This window comes from Vombatus ursinus, unplaced genomic scaffold (assembly GCF_900497805.2).
Source record: "Vombatus ursinus unplaced genomic scaffold, bare-nosed wombat genome assembly UNPS02014773.1, whole genome shotgun sequence".
NCBI lineage: Eukaryota > Metazoa > Chordata > Mammalia > Diprotodontia > Vombatidae > Vombatus > Vombatus ursinus.
Genome location: NW_020954551.1, coordinates 14014952 through 14035358, shown reverse-complemented (window position 1 = coordinate 14035358; position 20407 = coordinate 14014952). Strand labels below are relative to the sequence as shown.

The window sequence follows — 20407 nt, the reverse complement described above, 5'->3', positions numbered from 1 at the left end:
CCTGCAGCATAGCAGGGATCTGTTAAGAGCTGGGGAGCTGACTGAGTACGACATTGCATGTTCTTTGTTTGGAAAATCCTATGTCAGTGAAGTTTCTCAGTTATTTTGAGATCACATTTATCCCCACTGAATTATATATCCTGTGAGGATTTCTTACCTGACAGTGTTTTCATTCGAAATAGACAAAATAATAAAGTCAGAGTGAGAGCACGCTTATTTCCCCATGACTTGGGCTTCTTGATTCTGACTGTCGCCCATTTTTCCAGGGTAAATGATGTTTCTTCAGAGCACATTCTTTAGCTGACAGCAGCAAGGAACAGGCGAACACTCATTCCCAGAAGGAAGGGATGAAGGTTCTTCTTATTTCCCAGGGCAGTAAGAAAAGAGTTAACCATGAAAAAGGAGTCTGCCAGGCTTTAACTTTTGTGCACCTGAAAGCTTAATTTTAGTTGCCTCCAGATGCAGCATTTCACTTGCCATTGGCTGTGTTGATGAAGGCCTGAGGCCCAGGAGTGCAGTAGTATGTCTAGAGATTGTGGTTTGCTAGAGCAAGCTGGCAAAATGGCCCCAGGCCACTGAATGTGGTGGTGCGGTGAATAGAGCATGAGGCCTTGAGTTAGGAAGACCTAAATTCAAATCTGCCCTCAGATACTTATTAGCTTGTGTGACCCTGGGCAAGTTACTTTACCTGTATCAGCCACCTAAATAATAGATAATAGCTAATGTTAATATAGTATTTTATAGTTTACAAAGCAATTTACCTACATTATCTCATTAGATGTGCATAACAATCACGTGTTCAGAGCTATCCCCATTCTATAGATGGGGAAACTGAGGCTAAAAGGTTAAGTAACTTGCTTGAGGTCACATGACTGGTAAGTCTGGCAAGATCTGAACTCATATCTTTCTGACTACAGGTCCAATACTGTCTCCATTGGGGTAAATAGTTTGAATCTGTAGTATAGCCTGTATTATATAGTATAGCATATGCATGCGTGCACGCACACACACACACACACACACACACACACACACATACATACTGTCAACCTTATAGAGTTTATTCTAAGAAAGTCAAACAAAATTAGGCTGCATGTGCATGTTTATTTCTCTCAAGCGGGCAAACATGCATGTAGATATGCACGGGAGTTCATTGGGAAAATGAGCTCAAAGAAAGGCTAGTACAGGGAGACTTTATATCCTTAGAGCGAGGGAGTGTTTCCTTCTCCCTCCCTTCCTGACTCAGGATGCCTGTGTCAGCCAAATTTATAGTTTCCCTATCTGCCAGCCATGTCATAAAACAGGAATGTCATAACAGGATAGTGTTCATAAAACATCAAGATAAGGAAAGTGCCAGTTAATGAAGATAGTGAGATAGTGTCCGGTTCAAGGCACCAAGTCCTTATCAGTCATAATAGAAGAATATTCCTGGTCTGCTTCATCCATTCTTGTGGTTGCTGACACAGAAAAGAGCATTTTGGATTCACTCAGAGAGCATGCCAAGCATTATGGTAGGTTAACTCAGAGTGGACAAAAAATGTCTTTCTTTTGATTGGCCAATCCAGGTTTTTGGCATTTTTTCAGGTGATGGGGGGCTCAGGCTGGTTTAGCTGGTTTACAATACATCTACATTGGCCACGTAAGGAGGAGACTAGTTGAAAAAAGATCCTGATGTTGGCAAAGATTAAAGGCAAAAGGAAAAGAGGATGGCAGAGGACAAGATGGATAGATAGTGTCATAGAAGCAATGAGCATGATCTTGGTCAGACTTTGAGAGACAGTGGGGGATAGAAGAGCCTGGTATGCTGATGTGGTCACAGAGTTAGACAAGACTGAATAACTGAACAACAATAACATAGTATACTCTAAATCTGAGTAAAATTAGAAACACTTTGGATTATTGTTGTTCAACCGTTTCTGATTCTTTGTGACCCCATTTTGAGGATTACTTGGTAAAGATACTGGAGTGGTTTGCCATTTCCTTCTCCAGCTTATTTTATAGATGAGAAAACTGAAGCAAACAGAGTTAGGTGACTTGCTCAGGGTCACACAGCTAGTAAGTGTCTGAAGCTGGATTTAAACTCAAGATGAGTCTTCCTAATTCCAAGCCCGGTGCTCTATCCACTGCACCAAACTGATTGATTATGTTTTTGTGTTCTAGGCAAAAGCTCTGAGGAGTTTTTTTCCCATGTCCTTGGAGAATCACTTTACATAGCACAGGGGTGTGGGGAGTGGGTCTCACTGTGAGTCATTTCTGGATATGTAAATAGAATGTATCCTGCCAGTCATTCCCTGGCATACTTCTCTATTTGGTTGCTCGCTTACATAAGGACTTGACAACAGTAAACAGTATTTATGGCCCCTGAGATCAGATGGTTCAAATGGAGACCTAAGGCACCCAAAGTCTTGGGTTCTGTCTTATCTGTTCTGTTGGCATAGCCCCTCCTGCAGATTGTATGCCATGCAGTGGAGCACTTTGATTCTGTAATCAAAAGATCTGGGTTCAGTTCCTGCCCCAATTCTTACTTACTCTGTCAATTGGCCAGCCAGTTAATAAGCATGTATTATGTGCCAGACACTGTGCTACATCCTGGGCATAGAAAGAAAGCAAAAGCCAGGTCCCCCTCCCCTTAAGGAGCTCACAATCTAAAGAGGGAGACAAGAGGCAAACTATGTACAAATGAGGTACAGGCAGGATAAATCAGATCTAATCGCAAGAGGGCAGACACTGGCATTAAGGGGGCATCACAAAAGTCTTTTCTAGAATGTAGGACTTTAGCTGGGACTTGAGGGAAGAAGCCAGAGAAAGCAGGAGGTTCCGTGAATGAGGCATTGTTTCATTTTTTGTACTTGAGTACTCAGTGCCCACCACAATGTCTAGAATGTGCTAAGCACTTAAGAAATAAATGCTTATTGACTAATTTTTTTTTTTATTGGATCCTAGTTAGTCTCTGAGCTCCTAGTTAGTCTCAGATCTCCCTTCCAGCTCTGTATCTATGATGCCATGTTCTTATGTCTGTAAGTGCTTGCCATTGATGATAAAGGGGAACCATATGTCAGTTCTTAGGTGGATCAGTCTAATTTATCATACACATAAACCATGGAGGTTATCCAGTTTGCCTTCCTTATTTTACAGGTGAGGAGACTGAAGTTCAGAAAAGTTAAAACAGCCACTCCACATTCATGCGTGTAGCAAATGGCAGTCTGGATTGGAAGCCAGGTGCTCTGATTGCAAATCCCATGACCTCTCTACAGCAAAGTCAGAAAATATAGTCAACTCTAAATTATTCATGCTACTCAAAAGGTATAATGATGCTGATAATCGGAAAGCACTGAAAGCTTTAAAAAACATTTGTATTTTTGGTCTTAGAAATCATTAAAAACTTACTGAGAACATTGTGTGCAAGAAAGAGATTGGCTGAAGTGTTCAAATAATAACTTAAAATAACATAGAACTATTTAATTAAAGAATCTGGTATATTTTGTTTTAAAATAATTTTAATTTTCATAATATCATTTTCTCTTCCCTTCTCAAAGAGCCATATCTTAGAACATAGACAGAATCAAAGCAGTTCAACAAAATTTGGGCAACCTGTGGCCTAAAGGCCACACATGTGGTCTTTTAGGTTCATACATTTGACTTTTGGACTGAATTCCTTTGTTCTGTAAAATTTGGATTCAGTCAAAAGACTGTACGTAAGGACCTAGAAGGTCATGTTTGTTCTGTAAAATTTGTATTCAATCAAAAGGCCACACTTAAGGACCTAGAAGGCTTGGTTTGTAGTGTATTTGATGTTCTCTACCCATAGTCCCCCACCTATCTACAGAGCACTTGATAATTTTCCAAATGTTTTCTCATATGCTATGTCACATGAGCTTCACAATTGTCCTGTGAGATAGATAGGACAGATAGAATTTTCCCAATTTTCATTTAAGGAATCTGATCCTAAGAAATATTTAGCGACCCTTACCTCCACCCAATGAGGTGATGCAGCGGGTGGAACACTAAACCTGGAGTCAGGAAAATCTGAGTTCAAATCCTGCCTCAGACACCTATTAGCTTTGTGACCATGAACTAGTCATTTAAACTCTCTCAGTCTCTGTTTCCTTATCTGTAAAATGAAGAAAATAATTATAATATTGAAATCACTTGAGGATCACATAAAATAATGTGTGAAGTACTTTGCAAACCTTTAAGCCCTATATAAATGTTAGCTGTTATTACCAAATGCCAGTGGCTAGCCACCAAGTTTACACTGGTGCATTGGAAAGAACACTTACTCCAAACTCAGGATCTGTGTTCCAATCCTGCCTCTGACTCTTACTGCTTGTGTGACCTTGGACAAGTCACTTAAGTACCCTGGGCCTTAGTTTCCTTATTGTGTTAGGTTTCCTTTGAGATCTCTTCCTGTTCCAAATCTATAATCTTATGAGGTAAGATCCTATGTTACTCATTGTCAATTACAACCTTCATGGTTTTTCTTCTTCTTCTTTTAATAGGGAGTGGGATGTGGGATGGGACAGAGGAAAAAAAATTAATTTTTGATCATTGAAAAAAAATAATTCCAAAGAGTATAAGCCCCTTAAGCATAGGGACTTTCTCTTTTTCTTGGCTTTTATGTATAGATCCCATTAACCTTTGCAGAGCGACAGGACACAGCCAAAGGGGCTTCTTCAATAGGATTCCTTTAAATAGGCAGACCTATTATTGGGATAAGATTCAAGTTACCCATACCAAGATGGTCTGCTCTTTTGAAGCCAAGCACTTGGTAGGTAACCAGACCAAGATGGATGGATTTGTGCCTGGTTGTATATGGAACAACACTGCCAAAGAGTAAACCATAACAAATGGGGACGTCTTTTGACTGCTACAGCCCACTGAGAAGATGCCTTCTCTGCCTTCTCTGAGAAGCCTGCAATGATAGGGAAATAGATTTTCCTCTGAGTTTGCAGCTAATTCCTTGTTGGTATTCAGTTGTCATCACCACAGCCACAAATGAGGTTGAAGAACCTCTCCATGTTGAGCAGCCAGAGCTTATGTTCATATCTGAGAGGTCTGTTCAAACAAGAACTCTTCTCCAATTTTTCCCCTCCTCTTTCAGTCCCATTTTCTGATTCTTTGCAAGCATTTGATTCTCCCTTTTTTATGGGAACCATGTTTGGAGGGTAATAGTCATATTAGCTAACAGTCAATAGCTAATAGTCGTATGTTGCTTAAAGATTTGCAAAGTTCTTTACAAATTCTGTCTCATTTGATCCTCACACCAACTCTGTGAGATAGATTCTGTCATTATCCCATTATCAGATGAGAACCCTGAGGCTGAGGGATGTTAAGTGATTTCCCCAGGGTCACACAGCTAGTAAGTACTTGAGGAAGGATTTGAACTCAGATCTTCTTGATTCCCAAGTCGAATGCTGTGTCTGCTGAATCTTGTAGCTTCCCCCTTGGTTAACATGAGATGGTGTGGTATGTTAGCGAGGTTCCCCATTTGGAGTCAAAGGACCTTGGTTCAAATCCTGACCCTGTGCTTTACTACCTGTGTAAGTAAAACATGAGGGAGGTTGTCCTTTCAGGATGCTTTCCGGTTTAAATCGATGTTCCATCTTTCCCGTGGTAATCATTCATAGAAAAGGAGACAGCACAGTACTATAGAAAGAACACTGTCTCTGGAATAAGAGGTCCTAGTTTTGAAATCCTGCCTCATATTGCTTACCTTTGTGACCTTGAGCAAATGACTTCTGCTCCCTAGGCTTCAGTTTCCTCATCTGTTAAATGAGAACATTGGACTAGTTGGCCTCTGAGGAAGGAAGGAGGAAAGAAAGGAATAAGCATTTATTAAGCACCTTCTATATGCCAGGCATGTAGAATGCTCAATGCTTTACAAATGTGATCTCATTTGATCCTTCCCACCCTGGGAGGTAGGTGTTCTTTTCATCCTTCCTACCCTATACCTCTAAATCCTCAGTGGCATTCTCTCTATCCCCCTTTGGCTGTTGTCTCTAGATATTCTATGGATTCTGTCTTTTTTGTTGTTGTTGTTATAGATCCTTATGTGGTAGAAAATAGTTCACGATCATGTCAGCTTTTCCTCTTTCCTGTCTAATATTTTGCCTTGATTTTTTTTCTGGGGTTGTGTTTTGTCTGTTTAGTCATTATCCTTTCATCTCTGGTCTCCCTATGTCCCCTCCCTCATTTTACATTCTTTTTATTCTGGTTCTTCTCTTATCTGGATGCCTTTTCACTCTTCCCCATGGGCTCTGAAATCTTCATGTATTGTTTCTCTTTTAAGTTTTTCCAAGTCTAGAATCAGAGGCTCGTAGGATGTCAGAACTTAGAAAGGTCATCTAGTCCAATGCCTCATTTTGTAATTGAGAAAACAGAGTCCCAAAAGGTCCAGTGACTTGCCTAAGGTCACATAGGCTATAAACAGTAGAGATAGGCCCTCTGATTTCAAAATATGCTTTCTTTTCTATTGTGCTGTCTGAAGAATGATTTAATCCATAGGGAAATACCTAGAGTTCACCAGATATGAAGGGAAAATATGTCATTTATTTAAGAATTATTTAGTACAACATCAATAGAACTGATTAGATTTGTCTTTCAATTAAATGCATTTAATTAAGTTCATTTCAGTACACAAAGTGGCAGCAGTTTTTTGATCTCCTGTTCTCAATCTGCATCATGATTTATTGTTTTTATATTTGCTCTTTCACTTTTCCCCTTATGTGGCCATGGTAGGTGTTCTTTCCTTCCAGCTCTGATTTTTCTCTTTGAATTATTTCATAAAGTCCTTTAAATATTTTTAAATAAGTATTTTATTAGAAACTGAACATCAAATGTCAATACAAATATATATATATATATAATAGAAAAGGATAAAGTATCATAATATACCTTTTATCCCTCTCTTATCTTAGCACAATACATTATGGATTTTTTTCTCATTCATTTTTCTTTATATGTTCACAGTTAAAGTATACTTCATTCTTTAGATTCTGGAGGGTTTTTTTAACCATAGTATTTCATAAGAATTTTTCCAGATTTATTTATTTACTCATACTTGTAGTTCCTCATTGCATTACAATATTTCATCAAATTAATATACTATAATTTAACCATTCCTTAGTGTCTGATATATAGTAGGTGCTAAATAAATGCTTATTCCCTGACTGAATCAATTGAACATTTAGGTTCCTCTCAGTGTTTTTCGATTGTATGTAATGGTGTTATAACAGTCTTTGGACAGATGCCCAGAGCAGGAAGAGACCTCAGGGGCCATCTCATTCAGTCCCCCCATTTTGCAGATGAAGAAATGAAGACCCAGGGAGTTGAAATGACTTTCCTAAGATCACATGTGCGGTTAGAAGCAGAGAGTTTATTTGAACTCGGTTCTGATGACTGTGATTTTGGGATTCTTTACTGCTGTGGTATTGCTATGTCAAAATATTTGAATGGCTGTCAAGAAGAAGAGGACTTAGACCCTTCTGTTTGGCCCCAGAACATGGAAACAGGGCTGAGAGTGCAAGTTGCACAGAAGTAAGTCAAGATTTGATGTCATGAAAAAAAAAAGTTTCCTTCCAATTTCAGCTATCCCCAAATGGAATGAGACACCACAGGAAATGGGGGGTTACCTCAAATGGGAGGTCTTCAAGGCTCTAGAAACTGAGTAGACTCATCTAAAAAAAAAGATTTTTGTTGGGGATGGGCTTGACTAGATGCCCTCAGAAGTCCTTGCCAACTCTGAAAGATCCTCCTGCTTTTCAATTCTACCAGCAATGAATGAGCACACTTGTGTCTCCCCAAGTCCACTAGCACTGAATTGGGCTATTTTAAAGACTTTTTTTTTTCAAATTTGATGGGCATGAGTTGTTTTAATTTACTGATCTTTCATTAGGAGCTTAAGCATTTTTCCAAGTAGTTTTATATAATTTGTATTTCATCTTGTAAAGTGTCTTTTTTTTTACTCTTGGGCATTTTTATTCATTGCAAGTTGCCTTTGTATATTTTAAGAGATGAAATCATCAAAATTAGAGTAAAATATTTAAAATAAAATGAGAATAATGCTACATATCAAAATCTTGGAGATACAGCCAAAACATTGCATACAGATATATGTACATTATTGAAAGCCTATATTAAGGAGTGGAAAGGTGGAAATAAATAACTCATTTTATAGTGCTTTCAAATTTGCAAAGCACTTTAAATATATTACCTCATTTGAGCCTCACAGGAATACTACAGTGTAGGTAATATAGCCATTATTATCCTTAGATTGTGAAATTGAGCTTCAGTGAGTCTGGAACTTATCTGTGACCAAAAGATCTAAAACTGAAATCATTGTTTTTACTCTAAAGCCCAACCCTCCTCCAGTTTTCCCTATTTCTGTCAAAGATGTCTCCCTCTTTCTAGTTACCCAGGTTCACAGATTCAGTGTTACCCTTGACTCATTCTCCTTCACCCCACATATCCAGTAAGTTGACAAGTCATGTTTCTACTTCCATGACATTTCTTGCACCTGGTCCATTCTCTCTACTCACCTGGCCACCACCCTAGTTTAGGCCATCATTAGTTTTTTCCTGGACTCTTGTAGTAAATTTCTAATTGATCTCCCTGCCTTAAATCTCTTCCCGCTCCAATCCTTCCTTCAAACTCTGCAAAAATGATTTTCCTTAAGGACAAATTAGACTATAGCACTCCTCTATGAAATAAACTCCAATGGCTTCCCTATTGCCTTTATGATCAAATCAAACCTCTTCTGTTTAAATTATAATGTTTTTCACAATCTGTCACCAACTTGCTTTCCTAGCCTTGTACATTGTCTCCTTTCCCACACTCTTCAGTCCGGCCAACCTGGTCTTCTTCCTATCTCTCAAATATGGTAATCTGTCTTCTATAAGTAAAGCTTATTCAGGAGAAGAGTGACATGGCTGGTCAGATCCAGACTCTTGGCAGCCCTATTGATGTTAGATTATAAAGGGAAAAGAATTGGCGATAGGCATGCCAATTAGGAGGCCATTGCAATGGGCCAGGTGAGAAGTGATTAAGGGCCTCGATTGAGGAGGGAGCTAATTGAATGGAGAGAAGGGGACAGATGCGATTTAGAATTAGTAAAACTTGGAAAGTGATTGGCTATGGGGAAAGAGGGAGGATTAAGAGTTGTGTTAAGAAAATAAGAAGTAACCCTTCTTATAGGAACAACAATAGCCACAACAACACCTTCAAATGTGGTGTCCCAAAATTTTTAAGATTTGTATTTTGGAAGTAACTTACCTGGAAACACACATGATTGTTATTCTTGTTTGTCCTTTGTTTTTGAAGAGGACCAATAACATCACAGGTGATGTCTTGACTTGCGTGTGAATTGGATTTAAGTGAGGCAGAGTTGCATAAAGCTGTCAGCCTCACTCTTTCCTCCAGAACCATCAAAATCCAGTGGCAAGACAAAAGTCAGGATGACTGGCGATGGCCCTGGATGCAGTAGATGACCTTGGCGTGTTCAATGCCTGACTAAGCTCTTAAGCGCTCCACAGAGACTGTTTCAGCTGCTTTCATCATCTTTGGAATGGGTTGCTTTCATTCTCCCATTACACTGGGGGTAGACATCCCATTAACTAACCATTGTGTGTGAGGCCTGTCAGTTACCCTCAACTTGCTTTAGCCTGTCTACCAAGACGGTTTTACTGGGATGTGGCTGCTGCACGTGCTACACCTTCTTGGAGCTACAGGTGAAAGTATATGATTATTATAAAGATTACTATAAGACTGTGTCTGGAATAAAGAAAAAAAAGATAACACTCCCAAATTAATTTACATATATAATGCAGTACCAATCAAAATGACAAGGGATTCCTTAGAGCTGAACAAAATCGTGACAAAATTTACATGCAGATAAAAGTGGACAAGAATATGAAAGTACATGCTTAAATAAAGACTGAAGGTATATTTACTCTCACAGGCTTTAAAACATATTACAAAGGAAATATCAAAAACAAATAGTACTGATCAAAATATGGATAAATAGATTAATGTAATTGAATAGAGATACCAGAGATCCTGGGACGTATGTACAAAAAGTTGAGTTTATTTTTTTTTATAAAGCTAGGTTAAAAAAAATGGGAAATTTTATTATTTAACAACTATACTTGGAAAAATTGGTTAGTAATTTGTCAGGAAATATATTTAAGCCTCCATATTACTTACTGGGTCCCTCAGTGAATTTGAGCTAGATTCACTATTGAAAAAGAACTTTCAAAAGGAATGGGAGAAAATGGAATGATGTATTTATCTTAATTATTGAGGGGAAAAGGAACTGAAAAAATTTTTAAGGACAGCATAGACATGCACAATTACAATGAAATATAAAAAAGGTGCAATAAAATCAATATAATCCAAAGAAAAAGAAAGATATATATATATGTGTATATATATATATATAGATAGATAGATAGATAGATAGATAGATAGATAGATAGATAGATAGATAGATAGATAGATAGATAGATATATATTTGGTGGGGGGAGAATAAGTGGGAATTCCTCTTAGGGGAAATTCCTCCAAAAATGTGATTTAGTACCTGCCCTGCCAGTTACTGTCTTAGTGAGAAGCCTGAGACACTTCTTCAGAGGCCATTCATGATACACTATTGGGAGGTCAAATAAACTTCCTCAGGGACACACCGTCAGGTAGTAAGTGACAGAAACAGGATATGAGCCCAAGTCTTCCAGATCCCGAAGGCTGGTTCTTTATCCACTATACCATGGCTACCTCTATTGGCAAGCACATTTATTGCAAAGACAGTAGGTGGAAAACAAACAAGACAAACAAACAAACAAAAAAAAAAACCAAAACCCTTAATACCTAAAATATGTGAGATCATTAAAATTTACAAATACCATATACTGACCAAGCAATTTGATCCATTGCTGTTAGAAGTAGCTGGTGGCTCAGGATAGAGCTCCTTGCCTCAGTGAAATCAGGAAGACTGGGTCCAAATCTGACTTCACACACTTACTGTCTGTGTGACCCTAAGTAAATAGCCTTCATTTGCCTCAGTTTCCTCAGCTGTAAAATGGGGATAATAATAGCACTGACCTCCCAGGGTTGTGAGAATTAAGTGAAATAACATTTACAAATAAAATATTTGTAAAAAGCATTTAGCACAGTTCCTGGCACATAGTAGGCTTTATAAATGTTTTTTTCTCTCTCTTTCCTACCTTTATCTATGCCAGAAATTTCTCATTAGAATATAAGTTCCTTGAGGGCCGGACCCATGCCTGAACCCAAGGGTGGGGAACCTTTTTATCTCTAGGTTGACCTTTCTCCCCAAGCATGCCACACAGTGCTGGCTGTGGGTGCATAATTACTGTTTGTTACATAAGTGAATTTCCAAATAAATCCTTACACTGGAGATTTAATTTAACCTTTCCTCTGATGAGAGAAACCAGACATCTTGAGTAACCAGAAAGTGTTGAAGCTGATGCCACTGCTGGGACCATAGCACAAAATGTCTCTTTTCCTAGAAAGTCAAGCCAAGGGACTGTTTTGTGAAAGTATATTTTTCCTAGTCAAGATAACCTTAGGACAAAAGCCTGATTGTGAGTGGTGTTGATTTTCATTCAGACTTGCTGAGGAGGGGAGGAGAAGTTTCTTGTAATGAACTTCAAAAGCCTGCCCTTGCCTTGCAGCCTGTGTGCAAGGATGTGGCCTCAGTAGGTGGTGACCGCTCTCCTCCAATATGGGGCATCGGCTCTTAGGGGCCTCACCTTCTGCTTGCATGCTTCTAGGCCCAGCTGGGGGAAAAAAAAGCTTCTCAGAAAGGCCTGGCAGAAAGAACATTTGATTAAAGACTAAGAGATATGAGTTCTAATCCTACCTTTTCCTGTAACAGATTTTGGCCTGCTCTATGTCCCACCAAAGTGAAATCTAGTAGATGCTTAATAAATGTTTGGTGACTGCTTGTTATGTGACACATAAGTCATTTAACTTTTCTGGTTCTTAGTTTCCAAATCTACATAAAGACTGGGTTCGATTAGTTGTCCAAGGTCTCCTCTAGATATAGAATTGCAGCAGCCTCCAGGCTCTTTTCTTTACTCCCTTTCCCCTTCCCTTTGGCCCCCAAATCTGCCTGGATCTTCACTAGTTTGGGGATGGGTTGAGTGTGCTGTAACAGTCTGTTTCAATTGGGTGGAGAGGAAGTCTTTGTTCCCCAGGTGTGACCTTAGGTTTCTTCAGCTGGAACAATATTCAGCATGCCATGCCCAAAAGTTTGAGGTTTCCCTTACAGGACCAATTGACTGGCTAAACAGCTAACAACACCATGGGTCAGTCCCATTTCTGTAAGTTTTGTTGTTGTTTAGTCATTTCAGTCACATTGGACTCTTCATGACCCCATCTGGGATTTTCTTGGCAGAGATACTGGAGTGGTTTGCCATTTCCCTCTCCAGCTCATTTTACGGATGAGGAAACTGAGGCAAACAGGGTTTGTGACTTGCCCAGAGCCACCCAGCTACTAAGTGACTCCAGGACTAGCATTCAATCCACTGCGTAACCTAGCTGCCACTGCATTTCTTTCAAACTTGAGTTATTCAGTACCTCTGCATTGGAATGGGCATCCCATAGTGCAATTATCAAGTTGGGAAAGTTCTGTTAATTGGAAGTTTAAAAAAACACTAAGACAATTCTTTGCACTATTTGATGTTCAGCATCTACTGTATTTAATAGCATTATGAATTTGAAATTTCACAGTTTCTTCCCCAAATGTCACCTGGACCTGTCCATGTAACCTTCATCTGATTAGAGAATTTTATAAATTCAGTAGCTATCAATGAAGTGCCTACCATGTGCAATATACTCTACTGAGCACTGGGGATTATAAAGATAAAAATTGGCCCCTGACCTCAGGTGGCTCATGTATGTTCTATCTTGGGGTTGGGGTGGGGGGGGAGGGTACAGTGTACACACAGATAAGTGAATACAAAGTAATTTTTGAAGAGAAAGAAGACAGGTGAGGGTGGGAGAAGGATTATTAGAAAGGTCTTGTGACTAGGTATTCTAAGAAGGAGGTGAGTAAAGATGGAACACATTCCAGACATGAAAGACCAGCTATACAAAGATACCAAAGTGGGAGATGAAATACCATGTTTAGAGAATGTGTAGCAGGACAGTTTACTCAAACTCCCAGTATGTGAAGAGGAATAGTGAAATTGGACTGGAAGGGGTGTGTGTGTGTGTGTGCGTGTGTGTGTATGTTTGTGAAAGAGAGAGAGACAGAGACAGAGAGAGAGAGACAAAGACAGAGAGAGAGAGACATAGACACAAGAGAGACAGAGACAGAGAGACGGACAAGACAGAGAAAGAGAGACAGAGAGACAAAGAGAGAGACAGAGGGACGGAGACAGAGATAGAGAGAGAGAGAGACAGGCAGACAGAGAGGGAGGAGAAGGGAAGGAAGGTGTTCTGATGCTGACCTTAGAATCTCAGAATGCTAATATCAGATGGAGAGCTCATCCAGACCAAAGCTTCTTTACCTGGGGGCAGGGGAAGGCTGTCCATAAGGATCACTGTGCTACCAAATGGGTCCAGGACGTAGAAACAAATTAAGGCCCTTAAGTCCTGAGATAAGAAGTGGCCTGTTGAATATCATCCAACTATCCCATGGTAGAGCTAGCCCTGCAGTTCAGATCTTTGCATCTGGGTCCATAATGTCATACTGGATCCTTTCACTTTGTATGCAGGGATATCCCTGTCTTCACCTTCACAGCAAGAAAATAGCGTTGGTACACAGTAGGCAAGGATATTGGCAGAAAATGTCTTCAGATAGAGATTGAATGGAGTCTATCTTTTCCAACAAGATTTGTTCACAAATACTTTCTTGATATCAAGGGTTTAAGAATTAATCCTTATTTGTTTCTTTCTGACATTTCACCTGTCTCTTTGACAGGTCACATGATACTAAGGCTCTTGGACTTGTCTAAATTCTTCAATCACTAGAAAAGATTAATGCTACTTAAAATTCATCACACTTTTCTTGGGTAAGGTTTGTCCACTTTGAACTAGTCACAATGGCATTGATTAGTGGGTGGCCCTACACCCTGAGAAAAGATTGTGGCCTGTAACTAAACATTATATTGAGAAGGATTAATGAAAAAGCTGGAGTGGCAGATTTTTTTTTTTCAGAGTTTCCTTATTTCATCCAGGCTGGAAGAGCAGCAGCTACTCACTGGCTGACCCCACCACTAATCAGTCATCAAAACAGAGAAGCTTTGCCCTGCTCCGTTCCTGACCTGGGCTGGTTCACCCTGCTTATGAAGTCTGGTCCCCATCCCCCTCCAGGGGGCTCACCATACTGGTACTGGACTTAGTGGAGACACTTGATAGGCTCTAGCCCATCACAGGTCAGGCTGCCTGAACACAGGTGACCTACTGACCTTGGCATCCTTAGTAGCCCGAATTACAGGCAAATACCTTCCTTCATTCTCTCTCTCTCTCTCTCTCTCTCTCTCTCTCCCTAGTCTAATGTCAATCTATCATTGATCTATCTCTCTCCCTATTTATCATCTAGCTATCTTTAAAGAAAATTGCTATGATTGCTTTCAAATACATTGAATAAATATAACTACAGTAATCAAATATTGCCTACTAAAGGTCCTGGTTCCCGGATATGTTCCTTCATTGGCTCTTCTACAGTCCCTCAGCATCCTATTTGATAAAGACTAGAAAGCAGCCTGATAGAAATCAGGCTTCTACCAATGTTTTATGTTATTCCACTATATGGTCTAAATGTATACATGTTCTGAATGATAAAGATTATACTATAAAAAATTAGAAGACAAAGATATCATATACCTGTCACAGATATAGGTAGATATATTCTTAACCAAACAAAGAGGGGGCAATCACAAAATATAAAATAGATAACTCTGATTACATGAAACTGAAAAAGCTTCTGCACAAACAAAATTAGTGCATCTAGGATAAGAACAGAAGCAGTTGAATGAGAAAAAAAATCTTTGTATCAAATTTCTAAGAAAAGTTTGGTATCCAAGATATATACACAATTAAAATATACATAGTAAATTAACATATATCCATACACATATGTATATATTAACATGTATGTATGTTGGTGTATTGTTGTTGGAGCTATAACCAGCAATTTGGAATTATGCAAATAAAGTTGTTAAAATGTCCATACCCTTTGACCCAGAGATTGTGCTATTAGACTTATACTTCAAGAAGGATTGATAAAAAGAAAGTTTTCATATACACTGAGGTATTTATAGCCCTTTATGTAGTAGCAAAGAATTGGAACCAAAATATTAACCCATCAATTAGCGAATATCTAATTGTGGTACATGAATGTAATAAAATGCTAGTATGTTGTGAGAAATGACGAGTATGAAACATATAAAGAAGCATGGAAAGATTTACATGATTTGATGAAAAATGAAGGAATGACTACAATGTAAATGGGAAGAACAACCTCACAATAATAAAAAGGAAATGTTGCAAAATTACTGAATACAAATGTAGCTTCAGAGAAGAGACATGAGAAAACACTCTATTTCACTTTTTGCAGAGGTCAATGGGTATGGCACATTGTATATATTTTCAAACTTTTTGACATTGATTGCTTTTGCTGATTTTTTTTCTCTTTTCTTTTTTTCTTTACAAATCATTTTAGTTATTTGTGATGGCTTTTGGTGAGAACAAGGAAGGGTATATTGGGGGAAATTAAGCTCATTCATTTTCATGCATTCAATAATCAACTCTTAAGTCTATGACTTTATTCAGTATTACACTTATCCAACTTACAGTCCTGAATCACAAAACGCTGGTGGAACATTCTTATTCAGCTGGCCGCTCCTCTTCCTCTGTGTGTATTTGTATGTTTGTGTTCTCATGTGTATGTGTGTCAAGGTCCAGTTCAAGGCCAATTTTTTCTCCTTGCATGGCTACCTCAGACCTTATTAACTTTCCTGCATAGCACTAGGCACACAGTAGAGCTTGATAGATGCTTTTTCTTCCCTTATCTATTTGCTAAGATCCTATACATTTGTGATCCTACAAATTTGTATCATACAATTTAGCACTTAGTTCTATTTCATGTTGGTTGTGTGGAGGTATTTGAATGCTTTCATTGTGTCGGAAAACCGCCCTCCTCATAGGGACATATTCCCTCTGTAGTCTTATTTATAACATTCTGGTGTTAGAGTCAGCATGGTGCAGTAGAAAGAGATTTAGATTGGGAGTCAGGAGGCTTGGCTTAGAACCTAGGGGGCGCCGCTTGTTACCTCTCTGACCAGGACAAGTCACTTCTACTCTTTGAACCCTGGTGTCTTCATCTCTAAATGAGGAGGTTAGACTAGGTGACCTCTGAGATATCTTAGATCTTATAAAAGATAGACGATTAAAAAAATCAAGACTATGGAAGGAGTTATAAAGGCAAGACACACAAATGGAGAGCACCAGTCAACTTCAGTCCAGTCATTACTGGAGTTGCACAGATTTTACATGGGGGAGGGGAATAAATTCTTGTAAACTGAAAAAAATAACTTAAAAACAAGACAGTCTAAACATACAGCCTTCCATAAATGTCATGTATTTGAATACACATATATAAAGCTAGAGCTAGATTTAGATCTAGCTCTTTAGATCTATCTTTGTCTGTCTCCATGTATATACACACATATACATATACACACACGCACACACACATGCACACACACACACACACACACACACACACACACACATACGTCTGAATAAATGAACCAATAAGGAAAATTACTGTCCCAAAAGATAGGTTGGTATGGTGGTTAATGACTCTTCCTACATCTCTCCTATGTGACATTATCTTCTGCCATCTGCTGGTGGCTTTGGGACTGTAACCAATGCTTCAATTTTAAACTCAAACCCAGCAGATTTTATATCAGGTTTTCATTGCAATCAATATGTATATTTAATATATATTATATATCTATGAAGCAGAGCTGTGGATCGATGACAATTAGTGTGTAGCAGGTTCCATTAACATTTTTAAAATTAATTCTGTGAGCACACTAATGAAAAGGAATTGATCCTGACCACGTTATGCCTGTTATTTAGTGTCTCTCAAATGCCCTTTTCAAACTGTTTTATTTCAGTTAATAAGTTTAAAATTAGTATGTCAGTACAGACTTAATCTATTGACTCATGTTTTACTTCTGAAGGTAGTCATGGAGTGCTGCACATGTCTGAACTCCTCTTTCCCCAGCAGGCACCTTTTGCTATAGTCTTGAGTTTTTCCAGAATAATTGTATTCTTATACTAAAGATTTTCTAGATCCCCCTCTCTCCAGCCAGGGGCCAGGAGACATTGCTCCAAGTCATTTCATCTCTCTGGGTGTGTAAAATGAGGACTTTGGAATAGGTGGATTTAAAACTATGGTCCCATGAAACTCATCAGATTGTGGCAAAGGTTTGGAAACATCTTCATAAGATTGTGTTATCACTTTTGGAAGACGGTTTGGGCTGCTGTTTTTTTTTTTTTTTTTTTTACAAAGCCTGTGTTCCTGCAGATGTCTAAAAGATGCTCAAAGTTGTGGGTCCTCCCATCCCCACCCATAGCTGCCATTTAAAAAGAGAACTGCTTGGTGGTACAGTGGATAGAGCTCCGGCCATGTAGTCAGGAGGACCTGAGTTCAAATCCAACCTCAGACACACAATACTCACTAGCTGTGTGACCCTGGGCAAGTCACTTAACCCCATTGCCTCATCAAAAGAAAAAAAAAGAGAGAACTGCTTAACTAATGGACACTCTGCAGAGTACAGTTGATGTAGCATTATAATACAGGAATTAGAGTTAAGCCAGAGTAATAGATTACATAGAAACTAATCACATGTAACTTGAAAGCCAGAGTTTGGGAAACGTGGCTGCATTAAGGTACATCTTGGGAAATGATCTATAGAAGCAAATAGTGGCCGGGATCTGCTTTTGTCAGTCATCCATCTCAAGGAATTCATGGTCAAGCATTCACAAGCTGGCTATCCAGTTTATAGACTATTTTGCCTTTTCTTTGCCACCATCTTAACTATTGCCAAGTTATGGTTTATTCATCCTTTAACCAAAGAATAAACAGAGAAGGGAAAAGAAATAAAGCTAAACTTAGTCCTTTTTTTCTAGATAAGAAGGTAGGATATTTTAACCAAAATGGAAATCCTAACATTTTTTCATAATTAATTTATTTTTTCATACTTTAATTAATTATTATTGTTAATAACTTAACAGAAGTCACCAAACATGGACATTTGAATATACAAAGAACAGAAAAAAGGATGGTAATTGAAACATGAATTGTTGTCACATGCCATTTTTTAAAGTGTATATTAAACTTAACATTACAGCATTGCTGCATGTGTCTTCTTCTGACCTTTTTCTAGTTTTCTTTTGTGTATTTTAATGTTACTCTCTATTTTTCTTGAATCTTTGTCACAAACCATTAACTCTTCTTCCTCCAAAAGAAGCCCTCTTTTATAACAAGTTTAATCAACCAAAAAAAAAAAAAAAGACCAATACTTTGTCCCTGACTGAAAATCCATGCCTCATTTTCTACCACTAGTCCATCACCTCTCTGCCAGGATGTGAAAGGTGTGCTTCATGATCAATACTGATATCTTTATAATTTATTAATCCATGTCGTTCTCTTGGCCCCTTCCTCATCTCCTAGGATGCACAGCTAACCAAGAGTTGGTGAGATTCATTAAGTGTCTCCTCATTTGATGTATGAGAAGCCAATATTTCCCCTACCAAAATGGTAGCCCAAGGGCAGAGTTTTTACCCTTTCAGGATAATAAAGTCTGTTTTAGTGTGCTGAACAAAAAAAATGTACTTAATGTCTAATTTACTAGTCTTGTGTATCATTGGAAAGTAGCTCTTCATGAGGGCAGGGACAGTGTCTCATCATTCATGTAATCTGTATAACCTTGAGCACAGGTCCTACACATATTCAATGCTCAACACGTGTTTACTTGGTCTAACTGAAGGTAGTCTGTCTACATTAGTAATTGGTAACTCCCTCCATGCTCCATGCTCCCTGTCCCCACCCAGAGCCATAATATTTATAACAGGCTTCTTGGTATGTTTGGCCAGTCAAGCACAATTTCTTATGATTTTTTTTTTTCAACTGATAGTCATAGGGAGACTTGGGAAGCAATGAGGGACAGTGGAAATACTACTGGCTTTGGAGTTATAAAACCGTGGTTCCAATCCTATCTTTAATATTTTTACCTGTGTGACCTTGGGTAAATCTCTTAACTTCCCTGGGTCTCAGGAAACTGCAAAAAGAGAGATTTAGATTAAATGGCCCCTGAAGTCCCTTTCAGCTCTGATCTATGATCCTGGAAACTCTCCAGCTTACTTAACTCTTGTGGGAACTATTCTTAATTAGGGTTTCTTGTTTCTCCTTCTTATTTCCATAGGGGATTCAGTTGACCTCCAGAAGATGGCTGAACCTACAGGAATACCAGAGTAAAAAGTTGATGTCTGACTATGGAGTGAAAGTGCAGAGATTCTTTGTGGCTGACACAGCCAATGATGCTCTCGAGGCTGCTAAGAGACTGAGTAAGTTGGGTGGCCAGTGATGGACATTTAGCAATGGGCTTTCCCAAGTGAGTTAATTTGCCAGGATAGAAAGTCCATTGTTTAATCTTAGTGCCTTTAGTTGTTTGGGATGTTGAGGTCAACAACATACAAGTGCTGGGATTCTAATATAATATCTGGTTCAAAAAATGGTATTTTTTTTCATGTGAAGGAAGCTACTGGCAATCATTCTTAATTTGATTAATTTCATTAAATACCTACTCGTATGTAAGACCCTCTGCTAGTTTCTGAGAATACAGTTGTTGTTGTTGTTGTTCAGTCATTTAAATCATGTCTGACCCTTTACGACCCCATTTTGGGGGTTTTCTTAGCAAGGACACTGGAGTGATTTGCCATTTCTTTCTCCAGCTCATTTTACAAATGAAGAACTGAAGCAAACAGAGTTAAGTGACTTGCCCAGGATCACACAGCTAATGGTCTGAGGCCAGATTTAACTCACAAAAATGAGTCTTCCTGATTCCAAGTCCAGTGCTCTGTGCACTGTGCCAACTAGCTGCTCAGGAATAGAATGAAAAACATGAAAAAATCAGATCCTTTAGAGGATAAGGAGCTTACATTCTATTGGAGGCAAACAACATGTACATAGATAATTGTATACAAAATACATGAAAAATAAATATAAAGTAATTTTAATGGGGCCCATGGAGTGACTTTCCGTAGGATGTAACATTATAGCTGAGTCTTAAAGGAAGCTAGAAATGTACATGCCATGAATGGAGTCTAGTTTAGGCAAAGGCCCAGAGATGCGTGATAGAATGTCATGCATGA

The 20407-nt window shown here is 38.7% G+C and overlaps 1 protein-coding gene across 1 annotated transcript in view; it reads left to right on the top strand.

The window, feature by feature from the left end:
• Positions 1 to 20407, top strand: part of SUCLG2 (succinate-CoA ligase GDP-forming beta subunit) — a 305674-nt gene that overhangs the window by 37516 nt on the left and 247751 nt on the right. Inside the window, exon 2 of the mRNA XM_027864082.1 lies at positions 19459 to 19600. Within this exon, the coding sequence (XP_027719883.1) occupies positions 19459 to 19600 (142 nt within the window). The remainder of the gene's footprint in view (positions 1 to 19458; positions 19601 to 20407) is intronic.